The 21,752-nt window shown below is 32.3% G+C and overlaps 4 protein-coding genes and 1 pseudogene across 8 annotated transcripts; all 5 read right to left on the bottom strand.

Moving 5' to 3' along the window:
- Nucleotides 1-482: 482 nt before the first annotated feature.
- On the bottom strand, nucleotides 483-1,594 carry LOC143345663 (cytochrome b pseudogene; annotated as a pseudogene).
- On the bottom strand, nucleotides 1,366-4,869 carry LOC143345343 (structural maintenance of chromosomes protein 1A). 5 transcript variants are annotated; one of them, XM_076772368.1, is made up of 7 exons: nucleotides 4,497-4,869; nucleotides 4,203-4,414; nucleotides 3,872-4,040; nucleotides 3,675-3,797; nucleotides 3,467-3,598; nucleotides 3,209-3,363; nucleotides 2,787-3,125 (listed from the first exon to the last, which is right to left on the bottom strand). In XM_076772368.1, exons 1-5 carry the CDS (start codon nucleotides 4,821-4,823, stop codon nucleotides 3,539-3,541), a joined length of 891 nt encoding a protein of 296 aa, XP_076628483.1. In that variant the 5' UTR covers nucleotides 4,824-4,869; the 3' UTR covers nucleotides 2,787-3,125; nucleotides 3,209-3,363; nucleotides 3,467-3,538. The 5 variants fall into 5 exon arrangements, with proteins under 5 accessions (XP_076628484.1, XP_076628486.1, XP_076628483.1 ...); XM_076772367.1 differs by having other exon boundaries at nucleotides 3,209-3,598; XM_076772370.1 differs by having other exon boundaries at nucleotides 3,209-3,598; nucleotides 3,675-3,784.
- A 642-nt stretch (nucleotides 4,870-5,511) lies between these two features.
- LOC143345473 (peroxiredoxin-5, mitochondrial-like) lies at nucleotides 5,512-6,612 on the bottom strand. Its single transcript, XM_076772628.1, has 2 exons — nucleotides 6,474-6,612; nucleotides 5,512-5,911 (listed from the first exon to the last, which is right to left on the bottom strand). The coding sequence occupies exons 1-2, from the start codon at nucleotides 6,510-6,512 to the stop codon at nucleotides 5,771-5,773; spliced, it is 180 nt and encodes a 59-aa protein (XP_076628743.1). The 5' UTR covers nucleotides 6,513-6,612; the 3' UTR covers nucleotides 5,512-5,770.
- Nucleotides 6,613-6,777: 165 nt separating this feature from the next.
- Nucleotides 6,778-13,555, bottom strand: Smc1 (structural maintenance of chromosomes 1). The gene is made up of 20 exons (XM_076772627.1): nucleotides 13,352-13,555; nucleotides 13,145-13,265; nucleotides 12,328-12,427; nucleotides 12,065-12,243; nucleotides 11,394-11,532; nucleotides 10,779-11,243; nucleotides 10,196-10,624; nucleotides 9,905-10,116; nucleotides 9,653-9,821; nucleotides 9,461-9,583; nucleotides 9,252-9,383; nucleotides 9,103-9,168; nucleotides 8,862-9,019; nucleotides 8,622-8,719; nucleotides 8,217-8,521; nucleotides 7,869-8,144; nucleotides 7,589-7,768; nucleotides 7,341-7,519; nucleotides 7,069-7,246; nucleotides 6,778-6,984 (listed from the first exon to the last, which is right to left on the bottom strand). The coding sequence occupies exons 1-20, from the start codon at nucleotides 13,461-13,463 to the stop codon at nucleotides 6,916-6,918; spliced, it is 3,690 nt and encodes a 1,229-aa protein (XP_076628742.1). The 5' UTR covers nucleotides 13,464-13,555; the 3' UTR covers nucleotides 6,778-6,915.
- A 532-nt stretch (nucleotides 13,556-14,087) lies between these two features.
- Prx5 (Peroxiredoxin 5) lies at nucleotides 14,088-15,582 on the bottom strand. The gene is made up of 4 exons (XM_076772148.1): nucleotides 15,343-15,582; nucleotides 15,006-15,140; nucleotides 14,717-14,848; nucleotides 14,088-14,520 (listed from the first exon to the last, which is right to left on the bottom strand). The coding sequence occupies exons 1-4, from the start codon at nucleotides 15,442-15,444 to the stop codon at nucleotides 14,329-14,331; spliced, it is 561 nt and encodes a 186-aa protein (XP_076628263.1). The 5' UTR covers nucleotides 15,445-15,582; the 3' UTR covers nucleotides 14,088-14,328.
- Between the last annotated feature and the right edge of the window lie 6,170 nt (nucleotides 15,583-21,752).

Genomic DNA, 21,752 nt, shown 5'->3' with positions numbered 1-21,752 from the left:
CTGTGTGATATCTCTAAAAGTATATTTGGGAATTTAAAAAAAAAAAACTATTTTTAATTTGAATTGAAGCTTTTGAAGGGAACGAGGAAACATCATTGAGCTACAAAAAACAATTTTTTTATATCGATTCTTTTTTTTATTTATTAATTAATACAGTGTTTTGTTGTAAGTAAATGTTGATGTAAGTAAAAAGATGGAAAATTTACAAGTCTATAACGTTTGGAAGAACAATTACCCTTTTCCTTTAGACATTCTAAATATAACTTCGATTTTTACTCAAAATTCGACATTCTCTTTAATTTTTGCATAAAATTTATAACAATACATACGCCATGTTTTCTTGAAAATCATGCAACTTTTGTATAAAACAATTTATCATACAAAGGGCAGTCAGAGTGGGGTAAGTGGGACACTTATCCTCTGCCAGTTATTTATAAATAAATAAATGTTAAATTCGATTGAAGAGAAACGACAATCATAACTCATGAGTCCATTACTGCATAGGGGTGGATCCAAATACCTTGTACGAGGGGGGTGCAATATGTAAAAGTATATTTTTGGCCAAAAATTAATTGACTTCCTAATCATACTAATAAAATAAATGAATTAACAAATAATCAAAATATTATTTTATTAATTGGATAAAATTTACTAGATTTAATTTTATAATTATTAATAATTGGTATAAAATATGATATTAAAATAGATATAAGTAATATTAATACTCCTAATTTATTTGAAATAGCTCGTAAAATAGAATATGCAAATAAAAAATATCATTCTGATTTAATATGTTCTGGTGTAATTATTGAATTTGCTATAATAAAATTAATATATAAAATTTTAAAAAATCCTAATATATCTTTAATAAAAAAAGAAGGATAAAAACGAATTTTAAAAATATTACTATCTATACCTATTGGATTATTTGATCCATTTAAATGTAAATAAAATAACTGTAAAATTACTATAAATAAAATAATTAATGGTAAAATAAAATGAAGAGAATAAAATCGATTTAATGTAACATTATTAATTGAAAATCCTCCTCAAATTCATTCAACAATATTTTTACCAATATATGGTAATGCAGATAACAAATTTGTAATTACAGTGACCTAAATAATCAAGTTTAAAAATGTAAAATAATTAATATATTTTTTGAATATTTCATAATTCTTGGGAGGGAAGATCGCCTCCATTGCTCCTACCTCAGGTCCGCCTCTGTTGCTACAACCATTTCTTACAAAATGCTATTACCTTCTAAAATTTGATCATATCGAAATTTAAATTATTAGAATATTCAAAACAACATATCATTTTCTATCGAACCTTTAATTTTAAAAATACAATCATACATAACACTTAATGACTAAAATATCTCAAATGCAGATAGAACGTCGAAATATTTCTTGCAGCGCCATCGATGTAATTTCGCGAACAAGTTGGTCTCGATCATCGAAGATTCGCGTTTCGTGCGTAAAGTTCATAACGGCGATGATGTCAATTAGTACACGCGATCCTCCTTCAAATGTGAATCCAATTCACAGAATACGCAAACAGTCCGTCGACCCACTTCGTCGTTGTTCCTCATTTTTATTAGTTAATTCTGCAACACTACTCTCGATACAGAGATGCGTCGTTTTCACTTAATAAGTTTATTAAATGACAATCATCGTTTTGGCCGCATTCCCGGAGCGCGACTTACTTTACAAAGCGTTAACCGTAATAAGCTACATTGACCCGCGTCTTTGCCTTCGTTACAACCAACTATAAATCAGAGCTGCCACTATTTCTAATAGTATAACTGGGCCAGCGCAATACTATTCTGCGCTACTATTATACAGGGGTCTCCAATAAGAGCGATAGAATTTAAATAAGATGAAAACTACAGAAGATAATCTGCAGCTCGTTGTTCTGTTTTTATGTACAAACAAGCTACGGAGCTTTATATAAAAAAGTTTTCACCTTATAAGTTTCGATGACAACAGATAAAAAAATACCATATATGTAGTTGAAATAAATTGTATGTAGGCAAAACTGTCATAGAGACAATGGCTTCCGAGGTAATAGGGAGAAGGTATGAGTGTGTGGAGGTTAGGTTAGTCGTAGATGGTAGATGTAAAGTATGAGAAGCGTGTGTAGCATTGTAAGAATTGTTAATCGTAAGGTCTAAGGAAATAAAAAATGTCTAGTAAATATTACTAAAGGCAAACAATTTATTACAACACCTAACAGTAAAAGGAATACTAACAAAAACTGTTCGTTAATTGTTTGTAAACGTAGAGTCACATATAGCAATCGATAAGTTCATTGCAATTGTGAAACCGAACATGAATAATTTTGAAATAGAAAATGTATTGAACTTCAACGAATGTAGTTTGAATCTAGAACGAGCGAATATAAACCGTACGGGGTGAAAAAACGATTGAAGTCGTCCTACTGTCCATATCTCCAACCACTTATAGTTACACAATTCGACTTATATCTACAGATGGAAAATTGCTTTCGCCTCTCTGTTTAGTTTTAAAAGAGTCAAGTGGATAGTTTGGATCAAAAACACGAGGAAATATGTTTAGGTTGTCCAATGATCAAGTTCTTGTTAGATCTAGTAAAATAACCAGATTACTTAAATCATTAAATTCATGGTAGCTTTAGATGAGTACAAAGAGTACCGTATGTATCTGTTATGGCCCGGATAATTTATTTATACAATTATGTACACATTGAAACAAATCAACAAAAAACTGGCTAATTTAAAATTTATTAGATCATTATTCTTTCACGTCGCGTTCACGTGCGTACAAAAGTTACTTCATTGTTAACCTTGCTATTTGCATATAGAAGAAAACAAATTTAAAAATTAATATTTGATAAAACATTATACAATAATTTCTAGGTCTACAAAGGTAAACGATTACATGCATATATTATAAAAATTATACGACCATTTTATTTAGTTGTCATATTACTAAAATAATTATTGAATTTTACAAAATAACAAATTTACTCTCTGCATTCACTTACTGTCCGTATCACATTGTTTTTTACAATCTAATTGATTGCAAATTCAAATGCACTGATTCTTATATTCCATTCTCACCTTTGCTCTTTCTTGTTGAGATCTAAAATTAGATTTTAATAATTCAACTTTCTGTGGATTTATCATTACGTAAAATTTCTTAGCAATCTAACAAAAAATACACACCGTAATTCTCTTTCTTCGTATTGACGAATATTAGATACACTTATTTGTTCACAAAAGTTGGCGAATAGATCGTCTTCGACGTTTATTTTTTCTTTGATATTTTGTATTTCATGATCTCTTACTACCGTAGTTTTTTCAATTGCGGCAATCGAAGACTAGATATATAATTTGAATTATATAATAAATATAATTCAATCTTTAAATGCTAACATACAAAAAGTACATGAAAAGTGTAATACTATGTACTACGATATTTACAACGACAGTCAAATCGTTTTTATTATATTCTAAACGTGTTTCTAAACCACGTATTTGTGATTTAACAGTATTTCATTCAGATTCTTTTCGCGATTTTTTCAAAGATTCATGTAATTCTTGTGTTAATTTTTCCTGTTAAGAATTTTAGAATTGTTATTCTGTAGTTTAATGCAAAAGCTAAATGATATATGAAATAAATCTGCTTTACTTTTTGTGCTTTACGACGAAACATTTGCTTTTCCTCCCATCTTCTTGCTTTTCTTGCTAAATCTGAACTACTACCATATACAATTCCAGTTTTTTGATAAAATGTTCCATCTAACGCAACACACTGCAAGTTCACATATGTATATGTTATATACTTCTAATTAGATGATTAAAAAATATAAAATTGTTAATGCATACATCGTATCTTGCTTTCTTATCCATCTCATAAGCTACTTTATTTGCATCTTCCGGAGTTTCACACACAAGAACATTATTTGTAGCAAATAATATTGCTCTGCCAATATCCTTAGAAGAGAAATGTAACACATCATATAACAATTTCACATTTTTAGGTTCTTCTATGTTTCTGAAAGTAACATTGTCTATGATATGATACTAGAATTTAATACATTTTCCGAATTCGTAAATAATACAAATAATAACAGAATAAACAAAAATTTGGAGACTACCATAAAATAAGAAGGTATTAAATTAATCTGTATAATTCATAATTATTTGTCAAATATACCTAAGTCTTTCTTCCAATGGATTTGCTTGAATGCAATCAAGAGGAAGAAATGTTTCCGGCCCAAGATATTGTTCTTTAAGATACTGAATACATTGTCTAGCTGTATTCTCTGTATCAACAATAATGGCTTCCATATATTTACCAAGAACCCTTGTTATTGCAACATTATATCTTTCATGAATGGGTTCACACATGTTACACATACGATCATACTGAAAACGAAGACTTAAACTTTTAAAATGATTCGCTTACACGAATGGAATAAACATTTCAACGAATTATATAATTACTTACTACACCAGGAAAAAGACATTTGAAATTGTCTACAATTTCACTTTTCCTTTTAATCCTTGATACTTGGTGCTTATCAACTTTCCTATCACTATGTTGTTCGGAGGCGTTTTCTAATTTTCGATGAACATTCTGTATTTTATCTTTCGAGGTGCCGACATTAGATTGCAAGTCAATTCCTAATTCTGTCTTATCCTCTAAAGCAGTTTCAGATGATCTTATGGGTTCTTCCAATTTGTCTACCCTTTCAGGAGCTTCATTTTGCATATGACCTTTTTCTACATCCCCGTTTTCTATTTCTACTTCAATGAGTTTCAGAAAAGCCGGCATTTTCGAAATAGTTGAAAAATTTCACAAACAACAGAAAACTGGCATAATTGGCGCCATACCCAACCAAAGTCTGAACCATGAACAAAAGATAACTAGAAACTGGGTACTCTTGTAAAAAAGCAAACTCACCGTGAGCCTCTCCTGCATGCCTTCATAGTCTGGTCAAAAGTGGCGTTGATATCGTCTTTTTGCTAGTGATTGTTAGGGAATAATTTTAATTACCCTGACCACTCACAACTTCATATATGTGTAGGCTGTAACCTACGTATAAGGATACGGGGCATAGGAAATAACTACACACGGGGCTTTGCGGTTAGGATTCTTTATTCGCCTGCTTGGAGACGACTGACTATCTCGCGAGGACCAAGGAATGCCTAGAGACAAATCCCCTAGAGCACCCCGGCCTCTATCTCGACGGTTGGCATCGGCACCAATTGCGCCATCTGCAGTAGTAACTAGGGAGTTACTTTATGCTTTCTACATGTGGAACTAGAACAGCCAACGAGTAATGAATCTAGCAGTAGTTATATCGAAACCGTTACAGTTTCAAATTTTAAACCGTTTTAGACTATTAACGCGGAAGTCCATTTTATAACTCGCTTATGAAAAATATAGTGTTTCCCATATTATTTAACACAAAAATAGATATACTCTTTACAGAAATAATCTTTATTTCGTTAGGAATAAAACATAATACGTGTAATGTAAAAAGTGTTCGAAGTGATAACGTATATTGTGTGCTGTGACAAGAGAATTTATAGCTTTACATAGTGAATACGTATTTTATTATATAAACGTGTAACAATTTTATAACAAAATTAATAAATTAATTAAAGTGCTTCTCAATTATCATTTTAAATAGTGAATTTATTACATGACTTTCAATAACAGGCAATTTAGAGTTTAATAAGTTCGATTAAAGAACAAGAAAGTTCTGCATTATCTGGTTAAATATTCGACTCTTTAACTGTATCATCTTGAAGAACCATCGAACAGCGCTTACTTCGTTCTCCACCCAATACTGGCAAATCTACAGAAAGTTCTAATGCATTTGTGAATTGAGTTACTGGATCTACCAACATGGGTTCCTATTTGGTAAAGTACATAACATATCAGTTTCCATACAAGTAATATGTTAGTGATAAGGTTTGTTGTACAGTAGTGCTCACATAAGAGACCGCATTTTTGCCCACTTAATTGCCCGCGGTTATCCTCACCAATTCTTAGAAGCCAAGCGTATACAGGGTGTTCGACCAATCCTGGGAAAAATTTTAATGGGACATTCTAGGGGCCAAAATAAGATGAAAATCAAGAATATCACTTTGTTAATTGAGGCTTCGTTAAAAAGTTATTAATGTTTAAAGTTCCGCCTGTAGAACGGCAATCTGCGTACGCGCGATAGTGGTTCTCATTTACAAAACTGTAAGACTGTTTATACGTTAGTAAGTAGAGTTTCTCATGCTGAATGAGAACCACTATCACGCGCACGTAGAACTTTAAACGTTAATAACTTTTTAACGAAGCCTCGATCAACAAATTGATATTCTTGATTTTCGTCTTATTTTGGCCTATAGAATCTCCCATTAAAATTTTTCCTAGGAGTGGCTGAACACCCTCTACAATATATGCATAATAAATTAAAAACAGTACCTTTTCTTCTGCTCCATGTTTTTTATCCCACGCCGTCATAACAGATGGATCATTTACAGCAATACAAAAGATTTCTGCAACTTCTTTAGACCTTAAATCTCCAGCTTTTTTTTTTTATACAGCTACAACTTGTTTTACATCATAAAAGGCAATTTTCCATAGTAAATTAAATTTAAATAATAATAACATTTTCGAACGTGGTCATATAACAGTAATCAAAGTATAATAAAGTTATGCTAATATCCATTAAAAACAGAAAAGAAAGCTATATTTAAGAGATTAAAATATAAATAAGAGACAAATGTGTGAAACACATTGCGAAGTATTTTTTGGACAAGTAATTCACGAATTTTTTTTATGAAACTGATTATTATCTATTAAAATTTTAGTACGAAACAAATATATGTATAAATATTAAATATTAAATTCTGAACATGTTTCACTAATTAATATGTGTAGGATATGCAGTTAAATCGATTGTTAATACTTTACTCTCTAAGCATTCGCCAACCTGTAATTTAAAGAAAAGTAATCTTGATAAAAATAGCACGTGTATAAATTCAAAAAGATATAAAATACGTATACGTATACATACATCGGGGCAAATACCAATTAACGCATCAGCATGAGAGTAAAATTCTTCTTTCAAGGATATAACAATAGTTTGTAAAGAGCTCGTTTTATCACGTATGTAACTTGCAACTTTTCCGATATTAGTATTATCTAAAGCAGCATCGATTTCATCCAAGACAAAGAACGGTGCAGGTTGAAAACTGCGAATATCGTAAAATTAAATTATAACTATAAGCAAGTAAAAACATTAAGCTTCGCATTTGAATTGTTCGTCCAAATAGTATACATAATTACCTATGAATTGCAAACAATAGAGCTAATGCTGCAACAGTTTTCTCTCCTCCAGAAAGATTAGACATTGGTTGAAATCGTTTTCCTGGTGCAACACAATTGTAATTAATACCATCCAAGTAAGGTTCTTCCGGATTTTCTGGGCCAAGAAATGCTTGGGCAGATTGATTTTTTGCTAAGCTCTAAAATAAGATAAATTTCTATTCGAGATATACCCACATAAAAATTGTCTGACGTAAATATAAACTGACCTTATAAATCGGATCAATTTCATTAGCCACATGTTCGAAACAGGCCATAAATCTGTCGTGTCTTTCCTTCTTTATCTTTTCAAATTGTGTTTTTGCTTTCTTTGCTTTTTTGCGCGACTGTTCAAATTCTTCATTAGTTTCTTGTAACTTTTCTTTGGCAAGATATAATTTTTGTATTGCCTAAACGAAGCAATACGTATTCCAATATTATAAATCTATCTCTTTATTATTAAAATTACATTTCGGAGAAAAAATCATATTTCAAAGAATTATATGTTACCTTCATATTAGGTGCTTGAATACGTTGAATAGTACTTTGCAAATCATTAATTGTTTTCGTTAATTTATCAGTCGTTTTTTTAATATCTTCTTCTTCAACATCTTTTAAACTATCAAGAAGAAGGGCATAATCTATGGTAATTCGTCTTTCGCGTTCGTATTGTTGCTGTGTACTTACTGATAAGTCAGTATTAATTTCTGAAGTATTGTTTGTACTAGATTCACGAGCTATATCTTCCATGTTCCCATGGAGCATTGGAATTGCAATGTCTTCCATCTAAATATTATTTTTGTTTAGAAAATGTTAAGCATGTATAATCCGTAAATTTAATCCTAGTTTATATCACACCTTGCACTGCAATAAAATAGCGTGGCGTTCGGCTTTCTTTTGTTCAATTTTCGATTCGATACCATTTAATTGCTTCTGAGTGGCTTGTATGTCCTTTGCAATTGCTCCAACCTCGCGCCTAGCTTTGCCAATTTCATCTTCTTTTTGATCCACCTCCATTTTCTTTGCATTTCGTGCTGATTTCAGCTGTTCCATTAGAGTCTCGTCGTGATCTATTGTTGCTTTTTGAATAGATTCAGTTTGCCGTGCAGATTCCAGTTTATCTTCCGCATCTTGAACGGCGCGCTCCCAACGCAAAACGTTATCTAGTAAATTATATACGACCATTTTATTTAGTTGTCACGTTATTAAAATAATTATTTAATCTTACAAAATAACATAAATTTACTCTCTGCATCTACTTACTTTCCGTATCACGCTGTTTTTCAAAATCTAATTGATTGCAAATGCGATTGCACTGATTTTCAAATTCCATTCTCTTCTTTGCTCTTTCCTGTTGAGATCTAAATTTTGATTTTAACAATTAGATTTTCTACGGATTTATCATTACGTATCGCTTTAAACATTATTTACATACATCATAAGAATATACTTATTTTCATATACGTGAAGAAATTTCTTAGCAATCTAATAAAAAATACACACCGTAATTCTCTTTCTTCGTATTGACGAATGTTAGATACACCTATTTGTTCGCAAAAACTGGCGAATACATCGTCTTCGACGTTGTTCATTTTTTCTTTGATATTTTGTATTTCTTGATCTCTTTCTGCCATAGTTTTTTCAATTGCGGCTATCGACGGCTAGATATATAATTTTATCAATTTTAACATGCTATCTTATTAAATTCAATGTATATGTATAGAGCATTTATATCTATACTTACACCAAACATATTTAATTCAGTTTGGAGATTATCTAATTCCGTCTCAAGTTCTGCAATTTGCTTTTGCTATAATAAATATAATTCAGTCTTTAAATGCTTATATACAAAAGGTACATTAAAATTGATATATTATGTATTACGATACTTACAGTGGCAGTCAAATCGTTTTTATTATATTTTAAACGTGTTTCTAAACCGCGTATTTGTGATTCGACTGTATTTAATTCAGATTCTTTCCGTGATTTTTTCAAAGATTCACGTAATTCTTCCGTTAATTTTTCCTATAAAGAATTTTTGTAGTTATTATTCCATAGTTTGATGTGAAAAGTAAACGATATGTGAAATATATTTGTTTTACTTTTTGTGCCTTAAGTTGGGACATTTGCTTCTCATCCCATCTTTTCGCTTTTTTTGCTAAATCCAAACTACCACCAGATATAATTCCAGCTTTTTGATAAAATGTTCCATCTAATGCAACACACTGCAAGTTCATGTTTATATTATATGCATCTAATTATACGATTGAAAAATATATAATTGTTATGCATACATCGTATCTTGCTTTCTTGTCCATTTCATAAGCTACTTTGTTTGCATCTTCGGGAGTTTCGCACACAAGAGCGTTATTTGTAGCGAATAATACTGCCCTGTCGATGTCCTTAGGAGAAAAATGTAACACATCATACAACAGTTTTACATTTTTTGGTTCTTGTATGTTTCTGAAAGTAACATAGTCTATGATATAATATTACAATTTAAAAGATATTAAATTAAATTTTAGAATTAACGATTACTTCTATACCTAAGTCTTTCTTTCAATGGTTTTGCTTGAATGTAATCGAGAGGAAGAAATGTTTCTGGTTCAAGATATTGTTCTTTAAGATACTGAATACACTGTCTAGCTGTCTTTTCTGTATCAACAACAATGGCTTCCATATATTTACCAAGAACTTTCGTAATTGCAACATTGTATCTCTTATGAATAGGTTCGCACATGTTGTACATACGATCATACTGAAAACGAAGACGTAGACTTTTAAAATAGATCGTTTACAAGAATGGAACAAACATTCCAATGAATTATACTACTCACTACACCAGGGAAAAGTCGTTTGAAATTCTCAACAATTTCAGTTTTTTTTTTAGTTCTCGATACTTCGTGTTTATCGACTTTCGCATCGCCAAGTTGTTCAGAGATGCTTTCCAATTCTCGTTGAATATTCTGTATTTTATCTTTCGAGGTGCCGACATCAGACTGTAAGTCAGCTCGCAATTTTTTCTGATCCTCTAAAGCTGCCTCAGACGATCTTATGTGTTCCTCCAATTTTTCTACTCTTTTAAGAGCTTCGTCTCGCATATGACCTTTTTGTTTATGCTTGTTTTCTATTTCCGTCTTTTTCCTTCCTTCGTTGTCAAGCCTATCTTGATCTGATTTTTGTTCGCGATTAATGGAATCGAGAAGTTGCAGATATCTCGCCGACTGTTTGCCAGCTTCCTCTTTCATGCGATTGTACTCTTTAACCTTAATTTAATTTTATGATTATTATTATTATTTCAGAATCTAAATATTATGATTATCGTGCAATAACCATTATAATATTTATTTCATTATAATTAGTATTATAGATTTTGAAATAATAATACGTTTATTAAGGAAATCTTATTTAAATTTATACCTGCTCATCTTCTAGCTGCACATCTCTTCCTTGCAGTTGCGATTGTCCTGCAATACTTGCTTCATAAGCGGCTTTAGCTTCTTCCACTTGACGTAATTCTTCTTGAAGTTCATGTATATCTTTCTTATGAGCTTCATCCGCGGTACGTGCCTGCGTTAAAGATTTCCGTGCAGATTCTACTTTTTTCTGCATATGGGCAACATGTTCTTTCGCTTTAATGAATTTAGGTCTTTTCTTTGTTATTTCTACTTCCACTTCTCTGATATCTTGTTCTATTTTAGCAAGATCTCTTCCTAATTTTCCAGCTTCCTTCTTTTTCTCTTTCAACAATTCCTCTGCTTTTTCTTTTCTCTTTTCAATTTTTTCTATCTCGTGTTGTTTCTTCTTCTGTGAAACTTCGAAATTCTCTGTATATTTTTCATTATGAAACAAACGAAACAGTTGCAATTCAACTTGCTTTTCTACCTATAATATAACAGATCATCTAATAAGAAAACTTTAATGTTTATTTGTATGATAAAAGTTACTAATTAGTTCAGTACGTGTTTTTCTATGATACTAATGAATTATACAAATTGTGTAATGTAAGATATATAAACAAATCAATGATTTTACATATTCTTCCTTCAAACGTTGGTATTTTTCAGCTTCTTCTTTTTCCAATTTTGCTTCTTTCCTTTCTGCAGCAATACCCTTCTTCTTTTGATATGAAAATTGTGTTTCCTCTTCTGCTCTTAGCATTTCTGTCCTCAATCTATAATATAGAGCCTTGCATTTGTAGGCAATTACATACACGCGCGCGCGTGTAAAGTGAGAGTTTTATAATATGTGATATCTAATTCAATGGTGAACACAGGATGTGGAAGCAATGCAAAAAGTGTTATGTCATATAAATATTAATTATTTAACTTGATCATTTCTGTACTCTAGTAATTCATAATCGTAATCTCGGGCAGTATGATTGATTCTATCGAAAACTGTGTGTACATAAATATGCGATGAGTCTTTGCCATTTTCCGACTTCATTGATTATTCCATACCACCGCTTTTAAATATTGTTATAGTAATCGAGAGAAAAGGAAAAACAGAGATGTAGGGATTTAAACCCACGATCTTCGAACTGTGGGTCAGCTGTTCTATTAACTCCGTTATAGTCGTACTGCTACTATTTCGATGTTCACTGACCGCCAGTGTGTACGAACACGGGTGGTTTCTATAAACCTTTGACCTCACATTCTAACACTATCTTCCATAGAAGTCAGAGACTGATTATATGCAACAATTACCTTTCGTACTCTGCTTTCAATGCTCCAGAATTACTGATCTCTTCAAAAAGTGCAGTACGTTCCTTTGGATTTTTCATAGCTATTGACTCAACAGCCCCTTGGAATACTAGAAAATTTTTTGCTTTTACATTAATGCCAAGGTGTTCTAATTCTGTAAGATATACCTGACTGGTGACAACCTACAGAATAAACGTAAAAATAGCATAATCTTTTTATAAATAGCTACGTAATTTAATATTTGTGTAAAATTATGTCAAACTAACGGTATTATTTATTCTATGTTCCGAAGAAGACCCTTGCACAGAACGCATAAAACTTTTCTCGCTGCCACTTTCTAGTTCAAATACTGCAGTTACAGATGCACTGTAAGTCATACAGATTTCATTCTAACATGTCATATTTTTCATTGTGCTTAAAAAGTCTGTAATTATTTTATTTTATAATATATTCCTATATAACCTTAAACATTAGTGTAAGCACATATATAAATTATAAAACATAAAAATTAATTTACATTTATTGTGAATCATTTGACAAATATTATTAAACGCATATATATGAAACAGATTGATTAGTTGGTAGATAATAATAACTACTACAACAGAATCTTTATCTTTGATTATTATACTGCTTCTGGTTTGTTTCAACATGATGATGTAAAAATTTCAACAATGTTAAGAAATTATAAAATTAATTTGTAAAAATAAGAAAACTGGAAAATGAATTAATAGGCTTAAAATACTGCAAAATGTTAATATTAAAAAATTCATTGTATACATTAGAAGAATATGGGAGTCTAAAATATACTTCTTAGTTATAACATTGTATGCCATCAATGAATTTGATACATAAATCATTAAATCATGGAAGCATCGGTGCAGAATATGGTAAATATATCTAGACACTATTTAGAATAGCAATGTTCACGAGTCTAACAAGAAGGCTGTTTGCAAAAGATTAGATAATACACACGTGAGTATGTAAACATAAATCTTAAATACAGGTTGAAAACCATGACCATTAGTAAATATCATACAAAGTCATACGAATCTATAGTTCGATACAGAAAACCAAAGATACCTTCGAGCAACTGGCAATCCTATTGATGCACCATGAATTAACTCGCTAAACCTCTTCACACGTAAGCTACTTGTTTTTTCTCCCATGACAAAACTGATGGCATCCATAAAATTAGATTTTCCTGTATTAAAAAGGTGTCTATAATCGATCATACATCTGAAATTATTTGAAAAACTGTAATAACAAGAGAAAAATAACATGACATACCAGATCCATTAGGTCCAACAACGGCCGTAAATGATTTCAGAGGCCCGATAATAAGGTTTCCTCTGTAGGACTTGAAATTTTCTACTTCGATATGCTTTAGAAAAGCCGGCATTTTGGAAGTAATTAAAAAACTTCACAAACAACAGCACACTGGAATAATTGGCGCCATAAACTTTCCAACCAAAATCTGAACCATAAATAAAAGATAACTAGAGCCTAGGTACTCTTGTAAAAAAGTAAGTTCGTGTGTTGTTTCCATAGTCTAGTCATAAGGGGCGTTTATGTCGTCTCTTTGCTAGTGATTATCTATCAAGGGAGTCCCTATAAATAGATTTTAGGAATACGGACTTAAAGTAAATGAAATTTCTTTTTTCCATTCATTCTTTAAATTGTATTCGCTTTTTCTTTCGTTTCTACTCTACATTCAGTAGAATAAGTACTCTTATTATAGTCATATTTTATTGAACTTTTTAAATATTTAATGACATCAATGTAATATATTCTCCATTTTATTACTCTGTTGTGGAAAACATATAGTTCTTCTACGAGAAAAAGGCACAGCGTGTTACATCCCCACTCTTGCTGCAGTCTGCTGATTGGCTGTCATTATTTAACCAATACCTTTGAGTCAGTGGATTGCAACAAGAGTGGGGATGTAAACACGCTGTGCTATTCTTCTCATGAAAGAACGGTACTTTTTCCAACATTATTGAACACAAAAAATATAGAAATACTCTTTACAGAAATAACCTTTATTTTGTCAGGGATAAAACATATAATACGTATGATGTGTGTTCACAAAGTGTTCACAGTAATAACCCATATTGTATGTGACAAGAGAATTTATAGTTTGACATAGTGAATACGTATTTTATTATATAAACGTGTAACAATTGTATAACAAAATTAATAAATTACTGTTCCTCCATTATTTTTTAAATAGTGAACTTACTACACGACTTTCAATAATAGGCAATTTAGAGTTTAATATGATCAGCCAAAGAACAAGAAAGTCCTGTATTATCTGGTTCAACATTTAATGCTTTAACTACACCATCTTCAAGAACCATTGAATAGCGCTTGCTTCTTTTTCCACCCAACACTGGCAAATCTACAGAGAGTTCTAATGCATCTGTGAACTGAGCTGCTGGATCTGCCAACATGCGTACCTATTTGGCAAAGTACATGATATATGTTAACAGTTTTTATACAAGTAATACGTTAGCAAAAAGATTCGTTGTATTTATCAATTAAATTCAAGTCAAAATTATGCAGTTTTAAAGTAATTTTTCTTCATTACAATAATCTTTAATTGTTTCAAACTCTTTTCATTTAGAAACCTCTAGATTCTACAATTCACCTTACCTTTCCTTCTGCTCCTTGTTCCTTACCCCATGCAGCCATAACAAACGGATCATTTACAGAAACACAAAAGATTTCTGAAATTCCTTTAGATTTTAAATCTCCAGCTTTTTGTACAAAGCCTGGGAGGTGTGTCTAAAACAGTATTATATTTGTACATAAATTGAATACTATACCTACATATATTTATCATCATTTAGTTATTTAAAAATCACAGATGTTTAATAAAAAAATTGTGCTGATTTTTTTATACAAGAACATTAGAAAATACATATTTAAACACAATATATACCTTTGAACATCCTGGTGTAAAGGCACCTGGTACTGCAAATACCACAATCTTTTTACCTGCTGCAATTTTTGCAAGATTTACTTTATTTGCAGGCGAATCCTCGAAGAGGTCAACTGCGGGCAGCTTATCTCCTACCTAAATATATCAGTGAATACGTAATTTTTTCGAAAATTGAGCAACGTCGAACACGTAAATCGTTTTCTTTCAAATTCCATTAAAATTAATTGTTAAAAATATCGAATACTGATATTATAATAATCAGGACAGTTAAATAAAATTGTTTTTTCCTATTTTGGTGTGTTTTAAACCTCAAATAACGTTTGTACAAGTAACTTACTGCAATAACCATGTTTTGCGATGATACACGAAAATTTCTGACGAAACAACTAAACGACGATCGTTCGCCGCCAAGAATCGTACGACTTATGAGTCGGTTCATCTATACCTATGGCTATTAACACCGTGAAACAAATAATGTACTGTTTTCGATGGAATGAAATATAAAAGGGTTCGTTCGGTTCAAGCACTATCAGTAGCCGGCACGACGAGCGTGTGGTATTGCGCAATCTTTCGAGTCATTACATAAATATGGTCTTCTTTTTCGACGTATTTTTTTTTTTCCGCTCATTTTATTTACGTAGTACGAGCTTGGTGAGAACATAATTGACATATCAGTCTCCTTGACGTGTAATCATTGTTTATTTATGTTGCTGTCATGAGAAATGACAGATGCTTTACAATGCTTTAGCATCCAGATCGAAGCGATGCAACGAACGACATTGTCGTCGAATTATCCGTCGAGAATTTGTGGTAAGAACACAGACGAGGTATATGAGTAGACTTTACATTCAATGCATTTTTTCGACCCATTTTTATGGGGTTCTAGAGCCCCATTACCATTTTCGTGTCACTCGCAACATTACCAACGGGCTACCGAAATTACAGAAACATTTCTGGCCGCCTTCGGTAAAGAATTTTTTTCTCGAAAGGACGTAGGATTTCGGAGATATGTGTATTCACCAAAAATGATTGCAATTGATCCTCGCAACCAAAAATAATTTTTCCAGAATGATTTGAAACTTTTCAATTTCGTTGAAAAATTTAGTCACTTACCTTCTGTCGACTTTTCTTAAAAATTCGTTTTCGATTTTTGGTAATTTTGTTTGACGCCCTACAGAAAAGTTGTCTAATACTTTCTTGTAGGTACCCATGAGCTCTGCTTCAGAAAAAAGTTTCATTGAAATATATTCATTATTGTAGGTGTTATGGTCGTTGGAAAATTGCGTTTTTTAATCCGTTCCATAGCCAACTCACATGTATTTACGCAACACTGCAGTATCAATGCTAATTCAGTCAATAGTTTCTCAAATGACCGCCATCCATGAGAAGAGGCCGCTAAAATCATTTTCGAATTTTCAGGTCGGTGTTGGCTCAATCTGACTGCCATACCGACCTAAAAATTCGTAGGTGATTTTAGCGGCCTCTTCTCATGGATGGCGGTCAGTTGAGAAACTCACTGAATTAGTGTGATAGGCAACAGCTAGTGTAAATGCATATAAGTTGAGAAGTACGAATTATTTGCGATTCTTTGATTAGTTAAAGTTGTAAATAATTTGCATGTAATCATCGAAGTGAATAATGGTAACAAATTCAAGAATCTTGTCATCTGCTACTATAAATCGACAAAAGTGTGAGTTATATTTAATGTATTTACGTTATTCTAGGTATCCGCGGTTTTTGCCTGAGGCATCTCTATTCCTTTTCGAATAAGCTTCGCGAGACATCGGCTCTTCCCCCACCCCGCCGCCTAGTTCGCGAGCGTTACCGAGCACAGCGAAGGTTCGTCATTCGTACTTGGAAAATTAACGTAGCAAGACCTGTCGAACATATCGGCGTTTCGCGACCGAGGTGCGTAATTCTAACCTGTTGATTCTTCCATTATTACTACTCGCGTTTTCATTACGATCCCTTGCAATACGGTTTCGATCTAATCATTACTTAATTATAATAATCGTTTATGTTCTTTAATGGATCTTTATTTCATTTTTGTTACAGTTTCTTATTGGAATCCGAAATCAAGGAATTCCTTTTTGAAATACAAGACGTGTCGACGTATCGTGACAACGAAGTACGTATGTATTTCTAACCTCTTGATATTTCCTCATTATTATCAATTATTGTTTAATTACGATTTAATTTGTATTTTATTTCTGTTGCAGTCCCTGATTGAAATTCGACGCCATGGAAAGTTTCATTGGCGCGTAAACGACACCATAACAGATGGCAGGTAACTCGACGAATTTTGGAGGGAATATTGGTAACGTTTAAACAATTATAACGAAAGTTAACATCCATATTAATATTTATATATTTGTATTTCTTTATTACGTTGCAAGCATGATCATAATTTTCTAATCGGCCATTGTTAAGATAAAACATGAAAATCGTTAACAAACTTTTTATCCAATTCGATATATATCGAAGTATACAGAAATGGCGTCGGTAGATATTAACGATAAATTGGAATAGTCTATATTTAACTGTATTCTGATCGCGATTGAATATTTCCAAGTGTTATTTATTTAATTAATTGTTTATATTTCTTTATGAATTGTTGTAATTGTAATTTGCATACATTTCCGATGCAAGTTTAAGAAAACGTAGAAACTACATAGTTGGAATATGCTATTCAAGCATAAATAACAAACGAACTTTAATTTTTGCAAAATTCGGAATATTTATATAAATTACGGGATATTCTAATATTCGATAAAGTAAACATAATCATGCTTACAACTCTAACTATGAAACTTAGTGATTTATAAATTGAATAATTGCTTATACTTCATTATTTTCGTAGGTAATATTTTATCGTTGAAATTCTCATTGATTGAGAATATTTCGCCTTCGTGGCATTGAACTTTTAGTAGTACTAAGTAAAGCAGTATTTCTGTTGACGAATTCTTGTAAGAAAAAGAAAAAAGAAAACCAGTAGGCTAAGCACTGGTGTGCTTGTTGTGTTTCTTGTCTCCTGTCCTTTTCTTTTCAGCTCTTTTCTTTCCAGGAAATTTGTGGGTCGCGCGCAATGTGGCCGGTAGATTCAGTGATTGTGCGTAGCAACAAGTTTGTTTCTCGGGGCAAAGTGACCCCAACGTACGTTGTCGTTCACGATGTTAGGCAAACGCGAGGATAGAAGCAGTGTTTCCTACGCAGTATTAAATTACTTCCAGAGCATCGTGGCTCTCCTTGTTTTCTGAATCGCGATAATAGAGTCATTTGTTCGCCGATTTCCATCTTCGGGCGCGGTAATCTAATTTAACACTTCTTAATAAAATTAATTATTTTTTCAATTTGATATTTAAACTCTTCGTTACCGGAATTAGAGTCAGTGCATCACTGAAGAGGATTATTGGGCGGTGCTCCACGAGCAAACAATGTAAGTATAAATTTATATTTTCAAATTTTTAATTAAAAATTTCTACAGTTTTAACAATAGATTCAAATTGTTTTCTTACAGTTTTCTTACAGTGACTGAACCTGATCCTGAGAACCAGCAGAAGTATCCAGAGGACTATATCGGGCAATGGACAACGAGCGAACAATGTAAGTATAAATTTATACTTTGAAATTTTGAATTAAAAATCTCTATAATTTTAGCAATAGATTTTAACTGTTTTCTTGCATTTTTCTTACAGTTTCTGGACCTGACCCTGAACGGAGGGACGACTGATGATTTCTAGTCACCACTGGTGGTGAGTCGCATGATGTTTGTGTTCCTCTGGTCCCCAACCATGTTGTAGGATGAAAGATCCAAATCAACACGGGTGACCAGTTGTATACTTAGTATTTTTGATGAGTTAAGTGACCGCGGGTATTTTCAATACCCGTGAGTAGTGACATCAACTGTTATATTTTTTAGAGCAGGTTTTAGGGTCTTCTTGCACTCGCGTTTCTTAATGTTACAAATAAATATTACACAAATAAATATAACACAATTTTTACCAAATATATAAAATATTTTTATTAACTTCATATGAATTATATGATTGAGAAGAAAATGAATCAATATAATGTAAAAACATTATTATATTAATATAAATTATTATATAAATTATTAAATATTGATCGTTTACTTAATTAATACATCGTATGATGTATTTAATGTGCAAGAAGGCATTTCGCGACAGGTTGATTTTTGAGTCAAAATAACATGCATTTTATACTAGTTACATATTTTAAAAATTTACTTTGACAACAGAATCGACTTTGAATTTTTTAAATAATACTTTATTAAATTTGTTTCAATAATGAATTTCAATTCTCAAATTAAATTATCATAAAATCTTAATAAAGTCTTTCATTTTAAATAATTAAATTTAAATAATAACAGTTTTCTTGAATAATAATACTTTTCAATATTAGCTTCTTTTGTTGTTGATATATCAGACATAACAAACCGAGTCATTTTAACTAAAAATTAAATAGAAAATACCGTTTAGCTATTAACCAGTTTTTCTAGTCAGGATTTTCAGACTAATTTTTCCGTGTTCGTTGCCTAAACTCATGCACGTGCCCAGGTGTTACTTGCATGAGCGAAGGCAATGGGCACGATGATTTAGTTTGTAAGAATTTCTAATAACATTTAGCTGCTGACATTGGTTAATGAACTGTGCACGACGTACTCTCCACATGTGTGTGTGTGTGGTTAGGATGTGGAAGTGCGTCGTTTTAAAATTCATTATAATTTACAAATGATATTGTATTTCATAACATTACATTTTTATGAAATGTAATAAGAATATAAATCTTTCGTTTGTTATTTTTGTAATAAATCTTGAATACTTAATAATATTAGCTTTCGAATTTTACGCAAGTAAATTAATAATATCGATAATAATAATCGTTAAAATAGTAGAGAAACGACAAATTGACGACACAATTGAGATGGGTACAAGAAATTGTAGACAAATACATAAGAGCATATATAAAATATATTTTATCAACTAGTATATTATATAAACGCGTCAATATAAATGTTTACGTATAAAATATAAAAACGCAATAGTCATTAGCCTTTGTCAGCTGATTTCAGAAATTGGTACGTACTTTAGAGTGTGAATGTTTGCAATGTTCGGGTGTCGGAGGAACCCCGGGGAGTCCTCTCTAGTTTAGGTCGCGCCCGGACATTCAGAATGAGAACCGTGGAGTGTCTGTTTGCTTGATTGAGTTTTGCAATTTTTTAAATATAGGGTTAGGTAGGTAGGTAACTTCCTTTCTGGTATGTGTGCTAAATCTAAGTAGGTAGGGTCAGGTCAGGACTGCCACATTAGTTACTCGGATAGGCGCGTTTTCGCGTGGCAGTTCTGTTCCTGTAGTTACGATTTCGAGGGTAGAAATCTTGCTGATTCAAACGGTGTATGCTGTTTATTTCGGCTTTATTTTCAACTCCTCGAATCGCGCGACTCTTAAAGTCGCTCTCTCGCGCTCGCGGTCGTGATTAGGTCCCTTTCGAAACGTTCGTTCCCCTCGAGATTCACCACGTATGCTCTTCCAACAATTCGTACATTGTTGGAAGACTACGTATTGCACAAAATCTCGAGCCAAGTCTTAAGTAAGTTTCAGGCTTTGGCAGGACCGCCGAAGAAAGAAAAGGCTCTATATGAGCTGAAGAGGCCCTGACGAACTGTTTCAAGAGTGGGCTACAACAAATGGCTTTTCATCTTCATCTTTGGATGAGGATGGAAAGTCATTCTGTCACTACTTTGTCACTTAACTCGTCTGTAGTTGTAGTTTATTTTTCTGGCTCACGTATGCATGTACTTCGTACATGATTGCACCATACATGCCAGCCATTCCTCCCCTGTATTCTGTTGGCTGGTTCACGTATGCATGTACCTGGTACATGATTGCACCATACATACCAGCCATCAGGGCAACTCGCGGTTATGATATACATAGAGTTGCGAATATGCAATAATCGCGTTTGTTTATAGAGTTGCGAATCACTGTTTTTCGCGTTTCCTTTTCAGGGTAGTGTTGCGCCTTAACACGATATGCGATTGGTTTTTTGCAAACTTAGGTACTGAACGTTTGCTATAAAAATAGCGTTGCGAATTATTGATAAACGCGATTGCTTGTAGAGTTGCGAATCACTATTTTTCGCGTTTGCTTTTCAGGGTAGTGTTGCGAACAATCACGATTCGCGTTGCTTTTTTACTCTTTTATATATATAATTGATGTCAACCGCGTTTGTAATTTTCATGTTATAAATTAGCGTTGCGATCTTGATTAATCGTGCGATTTTTTATTTAGCGTTGCAATACTTTCAATGCCCAAATTCTACCCCAATTGTAGTATTAGAAGTAGTTAGTTTATTTTGTGGCCAGTACATGCATATGTACATGTACCAATAGGCCCTGATTAAAGTTAGAGTTGCGAATAATATACAATGTTCGCGTTTGCTCGTAGAGTTGCGAATAATATACAATGTTCGCGTTTGCTCGTAGAGTTGCGAATAAATATTCTTCGCGTTGATGTGTTAGTGTTGCTTATAAACACGATTCGCGATTGATTTTATGCAAACCTAGGAACCGGGAGTTTGCTTTAAAAATAGTGTTGCGAATTTTTAGTAAACGCGATTGCTATTAGAGTTGCGAATCACTATTTTTCGCGTTTGCTTTTCAGGGTAGTGTTGCGATTAATTACCATTCGCGATTGCTTTTATTGTTACAAGTCGCGTTTGTAATT

The sequence above is a fragment of the Colletes latitarsis genome, chromosome 9 (genome assembly GCF_051014445.1).
Source record: "Colletes latitarsis isolate SP2378_abdomen chromosome 9, iyColLati1, whole genome shotgun sequence".
NCBI lineage: Eukaryota > Metazoa > Arthropoda > Insecta > Hymenoptera > Colletidae > Colletes > Colletes latitarsis.
Note: the sequence above shows the minus strand (reverse complement) of the source record. Positions and strands in the feature narration are given on the sequence as shown.